Here is a 13,890-nt window from a genome sequence, read left to right as displayed (position 1 = left end):
TCAAACTGAGTCCAAGTTTTGGTTACCCATTCTAATATGTTCTAAATGTGCTTTGACGTCAAATTCGCTTGTAATTTTCTTGTAAAGCGTATCCAGTGTTCACATTTATCAGCAAACTTTAAAATAAGTCTGCCTACAAGAAAGTGTTTGTTTGTTTGCATGCTTCATATCTTCAATATGCCTTTTTCCTTTGAGGGAATACGGAGGACGTGTTAAGAGGATACATGGGCTTTTTATAAACCAGCCGAACACTCCTCCTATAAAAGGAGCATATTATGGAATATAGTGACACTCAAATTTTGAAATCCTTAAAGTTGATAACAGTAGGGTTTGATCTTCAGACAGTCTGTTCAGCCCCGAGACTCATCCCATCTTGGCAAGGATATATGACAGCACCATTCCTTCAGCATTTAGGAGTCAAACTGCTGGAACTCCCTACAGGGAAAAAGCACTTTCACCATAGTCGTCTTCAACTTAGGGTGGACCACCATAACCTTTTAAAGGAAACTGAGAAAGGCAATAAGTATATAGACTTCTGGCTATGAATTTTTCACAAACATTACCAATCTTGTGGATAAAAACCAAAAGAACTGTAGATGCTGTCAATCTTGTGGATTGTTTTGTAGGTGAAGACACTGGCAGCTTTGGTACTAATGTTCAGACTCAGAACATGGGATCACAAGGACCAGGCATTTGTGTGCAGTACAGTGGGCTGGCTCATGCCTTTTTAAGCAACCCAAGCACGGCAATGGGGATTTGGGGGGCGGTGGGGGGGTTAGAGAAGAGAGCAGATACAAATGGTGAATTTAAAAATACAAAGCTCATTCATAGCACATAGCAAGAACAAAGTATGGATTTTTCACATTCCAGTGATAAACTGCCCTGATTACATTCGCCTCTCGTGGAATTGTTTAGAAATTCAAAATGTGAGAAAAATTGAAGTAAGTTTGCACAGTTATTAAAATGCAGCAACATCTGCAGCAAGTTAAAGCTCTACATTCTGGCCAGACAGCTGTAAGTCACTGAATAAGGAAGTCTGTTTAGGTTTTCAGCTGGAGCTGCTCAGAATGTAATCCAGATCTTAAGACTACGCGAATCATCTGGAACAACAGGCAGATGCTTCAACTGTCAATTCACAACAAATATTCAAGTTTTCTGGGCAAACTTCACTGTCCAGGAGGAGGATCGGTTCATGCAGTACAGACCACCGAATGAATTCATAAGGCTCAGTGGTGGGATCAAGAATGACACCACTCATTTTGAACAGAGACCAAGAGAATCCAGGTTCCCAGCTGGCCAGTGTTGGTAAGTAGAGGGACAACTGAGCCTCCATTGTGACCGATATGGTTGAGTGCTCCTCGTTAAACAAGCCTTAAATCAGGATTTCCTTTACAGTCATGCAACACAGATACAGACCCTTCGGTCCAACTCATCCATGCCAGCTAAACTAGTCCCATTTTCCTGCGCTTAGCCCATATCCCCTGTAAATCTTTCCTGTTCATGTACCTGTTGAAATGTCTTTTGAATGTTTAATTGTACCCATCTCTACCAAGTTCTGACATCTCATTCCATATAAAAGCCACCCTGAGAAAATGCTGCCCCTCAGGTCCTTTTTAAATCTTTCCCCTCTACTGTTGAACACCCCTATCCTTGGAGAAAAACCATGGCTAATCACTATCTATGCCCCTCATGATTTTATAAATTTTTGCAAGGTCATCCCGCAGCATAATGCTCCAGGGAAAAAAGTGTCTCTGCCTATCCAGCCTCATTATAACTCAAACAGCCCAAGTTCCAGCAACATCCTTGTAAATTTTCTGTATCCTGTCTAGTTAAAGATCTTTCTTACAGCAGGGTGACCAGAATTGAATGCGGTATTCTAAAAGTGGTATCACTGATGCCTCATATAGCCACGACATAACGACTCCAGTACTAAATGCTCTGACTAGCAAAGACAAGCGTGTCAAACTCTTTCATCATACTATCTACCTGAAATGCCACTTTCAAGGAAGTATGAACCTGCACCTATGATTGCTCTGCTCACAACACTCCCCAGGGCTCTACATTAACTGTTAATTAACATTAATTGGGAACAGTTCTTTGGAATTTGTTGACAGGAGGTAGGCACTGCTGATTAGTCCAGCATTTACTACCAATCTTCAAATCTCCTCAAAAAATTCGCTGGATGTGGGCATCACTTAGCCATGCCATTATCCATCTCGAATTGCCCAGACGCAGTTAAGTGTCAACCACATTGTTGAGAGTCTGGAGTCACATATAGACCATATCAGGTAAGGATGGTAGCTGCTTCCCTAAAGGACATTTGTGAACCAGATGGGTCTTTCCAACAATTTGACAACAGATTCATGGTCAGCGTTAAGACTCCAAATCTGATATTTATTGAATTGAAATTCCATCATCTGCTATTACAGGATTCGAACCTAGGTTCCCAGAACATTACCAAGATCTCTTTATCAATAGTCCGGTGATAACGGCACTGGGCCATCACCTCCATCCCCTAGAGGAAGTGTCATATTGCTGTCTTCTTGAACCAGTGGAGCAGGCTCGAGGGGACAAACTGCCTACTCTGTTCCTATTTTTTATTTGCTAGGGTCTAAGCACCACAGGTTTTGCTATTCAGGACACCCACAGTACTGCTTGGAAGGGAATGCAAGAATCCTGTTACAGCAGAAGGAATGGCGATGTAGCTTCAAGTCAGGTTGTGGGGGACTTGGAGGGCAACATGCAAGTGAGTCCCACGCACCTGCTATCACTGCCCCTTCTAGGGTGAGTGTGTGCGCGCATGTGCGTGTGCAAGGGAAGAGGATGCAGGCCTGGAAGGAAACTGGTGAATCACTGCAGTAAATTCTGCAGACAGCACACACTGCTGCTAGGTGGAATTGACAGAGAAAGCAGTGTCAAATGGGCCACATTCTTCTCGATGGTGAATGGAGCTTGACTGTTAACACAGTTCCACCAATCCAGCCAGTGGTCAGCATTCTGTGCAGGCCAAAAAATAATGAATTGTGCACGTTAATACAAGATGGCCGAATGGTGAGCACTGCTGCCTCTCAGCACCAGGGACCCAGGTTCGATTCCAGCCTTGGGCGACTGTGTGTGGAGTTTGCACATTCTCCCTGTGTCCACATGGATGCGCAGCATAGGTTGAGTGGCCATGCTAAACTGTCCATAGTGCCCAGGGATGTGGAGGCTAGGTGGATTAGTCATGGGAAATGCAGGGCTGTGTGGGATGGTCCTGACAGCTAGCACGACTTGTTGGGCCGAATGGCCTGTTTCCGCACTGTGGAGATTCTATGATTCTAAGATGCAAGTTTTTCACACTTAAAATGATCACACACTTAAAATGATCACACACTTAAAATGATCACACACTTAAAATGATCACACACTTAAAATGATCACACACTTAAAATGATCACACACTTAAAATGATCACACACTTAAAATGATCACACACTTAAAATGATCACACACTTAAAATGATCACACACTTAAAATGATCACACACTTAAAATGATCACACACTTAAAATGATCACACACTTAAAATGATCACACACTTAAAATGATCACACACTTAAAATGATCACACACTTAAAATGATCACACACTTAAAATGATCACACACTTAAAATGATCACACACTTAAAATGATCACACACTTAAAATGATCACACACTTAAAATGATCACACACTTAAAATGATCACACACTTAAAATGATCACACACTTAAAATGATCACGCTTGCCTTGTGCAAGTCATTGTCAAACACCATTGGTCTAAGTTCATGCTCCAATCCCTCCCCGTCACTCTACATATTGGACTCGAGTTTTTTTAAAAACAAACATTTGCGGGCTGGTTCAACATGGTACTCAAAACGAAATTGGACGATCATCTTAAACAGTGCGCAGGGTTTATGGGGAGAAAGTGGGGAAATAAATTGCTCATTTGGATAGTTAGACACAATGGACCAAATGGCCTCTTCCTTTACTGTATTATGGCTGCAACTTTATAGATGGTGAAAGCTGAAAAGAAGTGAATGAGCCTTCGCAACTTAGAACACAGCCAGCGTGGAGTTATCGTGCTTTCATATCTAAGGTTACAATGAGTCAGTGAAAGGCAAGAGATAGATGATTACCTTGAGCATCGCATGGGCAGGTAGCACCTCTGATGGGATCTGCATGGTAAAGGCCCGACTAATGTACGCAGAGCCGTCTGGGATGCTGAAGGACGCAGCGGGGGCATCTGGCTCCAGTAGCACTGAATGCATGGAGGCCTCGATCTGGCTGTCCAAGTCTTTGATGATCTGCACTGGCTCATTCTGCCAGTGCACCAGTGCTGCAGCCTCCAGAATCTCCAGTAGTAAGAGAGTCCTCCCCAATTCATGCAGCAGAAGCATTCTCCAAAACCAGAAGGAGCAATTTAAAATAGAACAGAAAAGTATCAAGACAGTGCTGATCGGGTAGTAGCAGCTGCAGAGACAGAAAACCCAACACTGCGGCGATATTCTTATTTTAAAGTCACACCAGCTGCAATCCGATCATTTATCCTCTGTGGCTGGTGTCTGACAACAACCTGCAAATAAACAGGAGAGAGAATGAGTACCTTATTTTTAAGAGAAATTCCTCTGGCAGAGAAGACAAGCACTAGAGAGTTTAATCTTAAAATTAGTACTAAGTTGCTCAAATTTACAAATGCAGAGGCGAAGTTAAAAACCTTGGAATTGGGAAAGATGTATTTGTTCGGGGGTAGATTAAAGGGGAAATGGAACTAACATGGGATTTATAAAGATCAGCAATGATCAAAGTGAACAAGTGGAAGTGTTTTCTGGAGGAGCTTTCAACCTTCTCCAGTGTTTTGCAATAGAACAGTATGAACAGGACAATGTTTTCTACTGAGAATCAACTAATAAAGACAGTTGTACTTTGTGCAAAACAGCTGAACTTGGGTGCTTTCACAGTCCATAAGTGTCAGCTCACAGGATGCCAACATTCTGGCATTCAAACCAGAACAAGTGCAGCCAAGACCCAAGCCGACACTCAAGCAACCTCTGCCCTGGTGCAAGTGACAGTGTGCATGGAATGCAGCAATGAGGCTAGATCTCAAACAGAGGGGCAATGCATGATGTGGAATGCTTGTCAGAATTGGATTAGCTTTGAAGGAATACAGATAGTCAGTAAGAGCTGACTTTTTTTTTTAAAAGCAGTAACATAATCCTGACTTGGGGTTTCAGCCTAAAACATCAACTTACCTGCTCCTCAGATGCTGTCTGACCTGCTGTGCTTTTTCAGCCTCACTCCAATAGAACATAATCCTGACTAACTGTCAGCTGACCTCAGTAAATCCCACATTTATTGGGGATGGGCATCAGCTACAGCAAAGCCTGCTTATTGAGTAGCATTATAACAGTTCAAGACTTCACTGTCCAGTGTGGACTCTCAGCCTCAAGGTGAAGCCCAGCATGGACTCCCTGCTTTAGAAAGGCTAATGCTGATCTTATACCTTTATTTCCTCATTTATATCTAAGATTTTGTACCTCGGCGTCTTTGTGCCCAAACTGATGCCGGAAATGGTGACTTTGTACTCTTTTTCGATGTTCTCACACAGCCTGTATTTGAGTACATGTGAACAAACCAAACTGTAAGCCCAGAAGTGTTCAGTCATTAGAAGGAAGCTATCTGAATAGTGCACGCAGAGCCAGGTGGGAACAGCTGGCAATGAAACACCATGAAAGAAAGGCCCAGTATCAAATTCAGAATAGGCACATTTTCAAATGCATTTCTTGTGTGTGACGCTTGATTTAGACCTGTTTACTGCTTCCTCACATATCCCAACAGAACTGGATTTATTTTGTTCAAGCTTTTTTTTGTCCTTTCATCCCTTTGAAATCACAAGTTTGAGACATCAACTCTATTCTACACTCGAACTAAATTCAATGACCACCAGTAAAGAACAATAATGCCTTTTCTTTAAATATAAAAAAGTATTACCCCTTTAGTTAACCCATTGCTATGAAGAGTACAAATGCTCTCATGTGCCAGGTTTGCAGGTTAACTTGTATTTTTTTAAATGAAACTTACTGGTGCTAATGCCTGTGAGATCTATTAGATCTCTATGACACTTTTTATATTAAATCTTTCCTGAACTTTACCCTCTGAACTCAGTGAAATAAAAAGGTACTTTTCATTTTAAGCTGTTAAGGCTTCAAATAACTATCAATAAAAAGTGAAAGTGAAGTGTAGCATGCTTACATATGAGGCCATACGTGTTCAACAGGTGAACAACATTCCAATTCCACAAAGTCCCAACTGCAGAATGGAATAATGGGGGCAAACCACCCATAGTATAAAAAGAAACAGTGATGTTTTAATCACTGGAACAGACTTCAGAAAATACATTTACAAGATAACAATGGATATTTATATATGCTTTCAATGCTCCAAAATCACAGACAGTGATAACTTAATGTTACCAGAAAGAAAAATGCTGACGTCCACACCGATTCCTTGAATTACAAACTTGGACCTAATTATAGCTCAAAAAACCAACTAGTTTTTATGTCAACAAATTCTAAATCTCCACAGCACAGTGATTTGAAATATTCTTCATTTACTAAAAGGCTGCTTTCCCTTGCAGTTGGGACTAGAGGACTGGCAGGTCGTTTGGTCATGGGAGACCTCTCCTCACCAAACATGGGCCGACATTTACTTACTTTCCTACAGTGATAACTGATAAACAATCGGCAGCAATAGCCCTGGGACTGACTCAACCTTCTCTGAAGTCATTTAGCCCAATTGTAAAGGTTCAGTAACACTCTGGCCAGGGGCAGAACCCAGCCATTTTGGACAGTCGTGTGTTGTGAATGAACCATCAGGGAGGGAACAAAGTAATTCAATTATTTGAAAGCTCAGTGCCATTGACAAGTTTGAAATCCAGAATAAATTACATTACACCTTCAGTTGAGAACCTTCACTTGACTTGGCACCAAACAACCATTTAATTCAAGATCCTCCTGGGGCCTTGGAATCATGCATCTAAACACATTCCCCCAGCTGAAGGTAATGAACGATTGACAACAAGCACTTCATGCCATTCCCAATAGCACGACAGTATAACACCTAGACTTGTAGAAAAATATACTTCCAAAAAGGTGTGTCTGCCGTGTCATACACAGAAGAGTCACAGGTACAATCCTCATTGGGCTCAAAAATCCCAAGAATTAGCCAACACAATACAAACAAGCAAACTGTCTGAACACATTTAGTCATCCTTCAACCAGTTACGAGCCGACACAGGATGTGACCGGTGTTGCGTGTTTCTGTTAAGTCTCCCCTCCCCACCCCAACCCCACTCACCCATTTCAACTCGATTTTCAAAGTACTGTTAAAATTATTGAATCTGTTTCCACCATCATTTCAGGCAATGCGTTCTAAACAGTAATTTTATGCTTTAAAAAAGAAATCACAGCTGCCCTCTGGCTTTTGCCAAATACCTTAAATCTGTGCACCCCCTGGCTATGAGCAACCACTAGCGCTCATCTCCATCCACTCATCCTTGCTGTCTCCTATGTTCTGAATTGCTACCTATGAATCTTTCAAGACTTGTGGGACTTGATTTGCCGGTATGTGGAATTACGTTTAATTATGTTTTCTTTTCAAAAAACTAAAAAGACCTTATGCAGGGAGTATTGTCAGCCAGCACACGCCCATTCTCAGTTTAAGCACAAATTAAATGGGAGTGATATGCTTCGAATTCTTATTCTGCAATTTCCAAATAGGGAAAAACTGTTAGTTTTGAATTATTTGCTTTGAAGGTTGGAGAAAAAAAAATTGAGTTTCAAAGTGGAGCCTCAAATTCTTCACCACCTTTTCAGGACTATTCTTTTAACACAAATAGATTGTGTGATCTTGTATAAAAAACTTCATGCAAATTACAAGCAAAAAAATTTAAAGCACTTCAACTCTACCTCAACCGCTGAAAGTCAACTCGCATCCAAGTCTCACTACTCTTTCTGAACGGTCATAGTCTTTTAAAGCTACTTTGAAACACTTTTCCGAAAGGACTTACAATTTTTTTTGAGGTCTTGAAATTTTAAATAAAACAGCCACTTCCTGTTGGAATTACATCCAACCTTCCCACAATCCGGTAAAGCTGACCTTTCCCACAATCGATGGTTCCATAGTATAGTAAAAAGCCACCAGAAAAAGCGCAAGTATTTCAGATGGTCAAAGAGTGAAAAAGTTCCATACAATTTTCTACCACAATTCAGAGATTACATCTTGGGATTGGCATAAAATCACTACTTGGACAACCAACTATTCACCATAGCCTTCCTAACCCTGGCAACATCTGACAAAATCAAAATTCCCTGGATTATTCTGAACTTAAATTAATTCTTTCGCAGGATCTGACACTATGAAGTTTCCTAAACTTCCTTAGTCTTCCCTTCCACTACAATTATTGAATCATAGTATCTTTACAGTGCAGAAATAGGCTATTCAGCCCATCAAGTCCACATCGATTCTCTGAAAAGCAACCTATCTAGACCCACATCCCTAACCCTGTAATCCTACATTTCCCATGGCTAATTCACCTAGCCTGCATATCCCTGAACATTGGATTGAGCTGCCAGCCTGCATCACACCTAGACCCAGACTGCACCATCGGCTGCACTGACAGTGAGCAGCACTCTAAACATCAAATCAATCTAACTTATTCAAACACGTCCCAGCAAATTACAAGTGAGTGCCTTCCTGCCTAACACAAGGGTCTTGAAATGGCTTCCTTTTGTGTCCCTCAAGTTTATGTGGACACAGGGATCTGGATAAGGTCAGTGGGCAGAGCCCCTCAGCATCAGCTGCTAAACACTCAGAACTCAAGCAAGTTACCACCAAGCTGGCCTGAACACCTCAAAATGCACTTCACATCTCCCACAGGTCATTCACAGTTACAGAATATGGAAGGTGAACAATGGGGGTGTCTAAGGAGGCAAAAAGAGGTAACTAACATGTGGCAAATGCACCTCATATTGCAGCTGGTCTTGAAAAGTGGAGTCCTTGCCTTAAAAGATGAGCTCCTTAACCAAGAGCAGGGATTTAAACAGGTTGAGAGCCAATCAGATGCAAAATATAGCAATCTTACCAAAAGAAGCATCCAACAGTCCAAAACCTTGGCTTATATGACCTTAAGCGGCAGCTTAACAGAAAAATAACTAAATCAAACTTTCTCTTTGAAGGAGAAACCTGAAGCCTGACAACATTCAATCTCCCAGGCGTCAGCTTAACTGCATGCCCTGAGTTGTCAGGTTAGTCATTGGCCATAGTTAGCCTTATGATGCCTATAAAAAGAGGAATTCTCCTTTAAAAATGGCACTGTGAGCAGCATGGTTTAACACAGCAGCTTGTATTTACATGGTAACAATCACCAAATAAAATGCCTGAAGACACAGCTACCAGTAGTGCAGCAATTCAAAACCAGAAGAATTGCTCAAAAACTGGAATTGAACAAGTGCAGAGATATTTCAGAGAGTAACAGGGCTAATGTTGAATCCACTTTTGTGCAATACTTAATTAATCCACTTAAAATATCAAACTGATCTGTTAAAGAATCATTGTTTTTGAACTGAATAACCTCAATTCTCAGACATGACCTAAAATTTGGAGGTCAAAATCTGCAATTGTACTACTGTTCTAAGTCAACTTTAAACTAGCATTTCCTAAACTTAAAGCCTCTGTAACCCCATCTAAGCTTAAATTACCACAACCCTTTCAGTGAGAGGCGGAGAAGTAGTGACTTCTTACAGTGGGAGTTCAGCTATTATAGCTTCTTCTATAGTGTGGCGCCGCAGCAATAGCAGCCCTTGAGCATGGCCCCTGGAATGGACTGGGTCATGGGTAGGTTCTGAGCCTGTGGAGGAGTCCCAAACAAATCTGGAAAGAAGAGCTAGTATGTCATTTCAACTATGAAAGTACTAGCAGCCCCCAGCACCCACCCCAGTTATCCTTTAATGAATGAAGCCTCTCGTCTATCTGGTCTGGCCTATGTGTGACTCAAATGTGGTTAACAATTAAACGGTTCTGTGATTGACGTGCAAAACCTCAACACGCAGACTGCAGTGATTCCAGGAGGCAGTGCACCACAATCCTCAAGGGCAATTAGGGATCGACAAATCACACGAATAATATTTAAAAAATCCTAAACACACCACACAAGTCAAACTGCACATAAGTTGCAAAACCCACATAAAATCACACCAGAAACACCAGATTATAACTCAGATCCTAACCCAATTGGACCCAAAGAGAATTTTATTCCACAGCATACCCTCCACCCTGCAACCTGAAATGAAACTAGACCCAGATCGAGGTCAAATGGCTTAGGATCAAATAACTTTTGCAAGATAGAGAAGTGAATTGGAACTGTTTTTGTTGCAGTCTCTAGAGCAGTGAGGACTAGTCATTAATTAACCCAGGAGTTTAACTCCAATAATCACATTGCACAAGGTATTCAAGGGATGATTTACTCAAACTCAGCATGCTGGCAACATGACCTTCAGGCAGGAATAGAATCTTGAACAATTTCTAATCAAAAATTCAAACCACTTGCTTGCAAGAGGATTAAAATATCTAACTCAACAAATGAAAAGACAGTGTACAACTCTTTCTCCATCATTAAACAGCTAGCCCAAATCGCTCTCCCCAGAGACCTCCTATCTAATGCATATGCAATCAGGACTTTAACATTCCAAAAAATGCTGAGGGGGCCTTACACAAATATTTATGATGCAATATACATTTTGCTTTTCTATTACAAATCATGCATTTCTTACTTTTCTAATTAAGCCATACTGTAAATGCTTAGTTTTTGTCAGCTTGGATGTATCCATGTCCCTTGGTTCACAGCAGGAATTGAAAACTTGGCCACCAACACACTATTCAACATCCAAAATACTTGTCGGTTTTGGTTGTCTCAAATGGTACAGATAAAGAGGCATTGGACTATGATCAGGAGGGCCATTAGAGTTGATAATTAAAACACTTGGTTAGCTGAACAGATGGAGAGATCTGTGGCGTGTTACTGTGGAAAAGTGTAGACTTCAAAGATATAATTGAGCTCTTTAAAATAATTTTTCAAGTCTTTTGAGTTAGATAGGGCAGGGAGGATCACAGAAACAAGTTATGACTACAGAATATAGACGAAACTATAAGCTCATTGCAAGTGCACAGTTTTTCCCCAGTATCCTATTCAACACCTCTCTTAACGCCAGTGGGTCAGTGGTTAGCGCGACTGCCTCAGTGCTAGGTACATGGGTTCAATTCCATCCCTTGGGCAACTGTCTGTGTGGAGTTTGCGTGTTCTCCCAGTGTTTGCTTGGGTTTCTTCCAGGTGTTGCGGTTTCCTCCCACAGTCCAAAGATGTGCAGGCTACGTGGATTGGCCATGCTAAATTGCCCCTAAGTTGTGTAGGGGGATGGTCTGGGTGGCAGCGTGGACTTGTTCGGCCGAAGAGCCTGTTTCCACACTGTAGGGATCCTATGATCACAAAACACACCGGCTAGCCACTCACCATTTGGGATCATCTGGTGCATTTACCGGCATCAGCTGCATGGTTTACTTATAAAGCAATTGTGGCACTCACACTGTAAAAAGTAATTAACTAACTGTCGCCTTTTTGGACGTCACGGGGACGAAGACATTACGTGGATGCAAAACTTGCTCCATGCTCAATGCCATAAAGTGAGAGACGTGACAGTGCAAAGGGAAACTCGTCTTACTGATTAATACTGTGGCTCAATGTTACTTGTAGCAGTATGCATGCCTGTACTGCACTGTTCAAGATCTCAACTGCTCCCAAAGGCAAGAGTGCAATTTGACTTGTCTACAAAACTGCAAGTGAGCCCAGATTAACAACTGACCCTTTCTATTTTGTTTTCAAAGAACTTTCTTCTTTTGCCAATAAAAAAAGTTTTACACTAAAAACTAGTACAAGGAAATATGTAAAGTTAAAAATTTTTTCACTGATAATTGTTGAAAATTCTGATGAATATTCATTGTCCTGAAATGTCAGTCCCCCTCTGTCCTGATGCATTTATCCAACATCTGCAGAGTTTTGCTTCTAAGTTCATCATTTGGTGGACTGCAGACACTAGTGAGAGTCCCTTTCAACTACGTGATCATTAGTTGTTAAGAAAAGTTGCAGGCGCAAGCCAATTTTTTTTTAAACGTCAACAAGTGAAAAGCTTTCAAATTGTCCCCAATAGCCAATGCATGTGATGTGTAACCACTAGCAAATCACCCAAGTGTAATGCCACTTTGTTGCTGGGTGCTTCTACGATTCACAAGAAATCAGCATTCTGTGTGCTAATTTCACATTTGCTCGGAACTGGCTCTCTGATCACCACGGCAGGGTCACAAACGCAAAAAAAGCGAACAGGGTACAGCTGGATAATAAAATGTGAGGCTGGATGAACACAGCAGGCCAAGCAGCATCTCAGGAGCACAAAAGCTGACGTTTCGGGCCTAGACCCTTCATCAGAGAGGGGGATGGGGGGAGGGAACTGGAATAAATAGGGAGAGAGGGGGAGGCGGACCGAAGATGGAGAGTAAAGAAGATAGGTGGAGAGGGTGTAGGTGGGGAGGTAGGGAGGGGATAGGTCAGTCCAGGGAAGACGGACAGGTCAAGGAGGTGGGATGAGGTTAGTAGGTAGCTGGGGGTGCGGCTTGGGGTGGGAGGAAGGGATGGGTGAGAGGAAGAACCGGTTAGGGAGGCAGAGACAGGTTGGACTGGTTTTGGGATGCAGTGGGTAGAGGGGAAGAGCTGGGCTGGTTGTGTGGTGCAGTGGGGGGAGGGGATGAACTGGGCTGGTTGAGGGATGCAGTGGGGGAAGGGGAGATTTTGAAACTGGTGAAGTCCACATTGATACCATATGGCTGCAGGGTTCCCAGGCGGAATATGAGTTGCTGTTCATGCAACCTTCGGGTGGCATCATTGTGGCAGTGCAGGAGGCCCATGATGGACATGTCATCAAGAGAATGGGAGGGGGAGTGGAAATGGTTTGCGACTGGGAGGTGCAGTTGTTTGTTGCGAACTGAGCGGAGGTGTTCTGCAAAGCGGTCCCCAAGCCTCCGCTTGGTTTCCCCAATGTAGAGAAAGCCGCACCGGGTACAGTGGATGCAGTATACCACATTGGCAGATGTGCAGGTGAACCTCTGCTTAATGTGGAATGTCATCTTGGGGCCTGGGATGGGGGTGAGGGAGGAGGTGTGGGGACAAGTGTGGCATTTCCTGCGGTTGCAGGGGAAGGTGCCGGGTGTGGTGGGGTTGGAGGGCAGTGTGGAGCGAACAAGGGAGTCACGGAGAGAGTGGTCTCTCCGGAAAGCAGACAGGGGTGGGGATGGAAAAATGTCTTGGGTGGTGGGGTCGGATTGTAAATGGCGGAAGTGTCGGAGGATAATGCGTTGTATCCGGAGGTTGGTAGGGTGGTGTGTGAGAACGAGGGGGATCCTCTTGGGGCGGTTGTGGCGGGGGCGGGGTGTGAGGGATGTGTCGCGGGAAATGCGGGAGACGCGGTCAAGGGCGTTCTCAATCACCGTGGGGGGGAAGTTGCGGTCCTTAAAGAACTTGGACATCTGGGATGTGCGGGAGTGGAATGTCTTATCGTGGGAGCAGATGCGGCGGAGGCGGAGGAATTGGGAATAGGGGATGGAATTTTTGCAGGAGGGTGGGTGGGAGGAGGTGTATTCTAGGTAGCTGTGGGAGTCGGTGGGCTTGTAATGGACATCAGTTACAAGCTGATTGCCTGAGATGGAGACTGAGAGGTTGGGGACCGCTTTGCAGAACACCTCCGCTCAGTTCGCAACAAACAACTGCACC

General features: G+C 43.0%; 1 protein-coding gene across 5 annotated transcripts in view; it reads right to left on the bottom strand.

The window, feature by feature from the left end:
• The window catches only part of dag1 (dystroglycan 1), a 93,360-nt gene that overhangs the window by 30,075 nt on the left and 49,395 nt on the right, over positions 1-13,890 (bottom strand). For all 5 annotated transcript variants that reach the window (XM_048547597.2, XM_048547598.2, XM_048547596.2 and 2 more), the window contains one exon: positions 4,157-4,593. In XM_048547597.2, the coding sequence (XP_048403554.1) occupies positions 4,157-4,417 (261 nt within the window). In that variant the 5' untranslated portion in view covers positions 4,418-4,593. The remainder of the gene's footprint in view (positions 1-4,156; positions 4,594-13,890) is intronic.

The sequence above is a fragment of the Stegostoma tigrinum genome, chromosome 11, assembly GCF_030684315.1.
Source record: "Stegostoma tigrinum isolate sSteTig4 chromosome 11, sSteTig4.hap1, whole genome shotgun sequence".
Classification (NCBI taxonomy): Eukaryota; Metazoa; Chordata; class Chondrichthyes; order Orectolobiformes; family Stegostomatidae; genus Stegostoma; species Stegostoma tigrinum.
The sequence above is the reverse complement of the archived record's forward strand: the minus strand, read 5'-3'. Positions and strand labels throughout refer to the sequence as shown.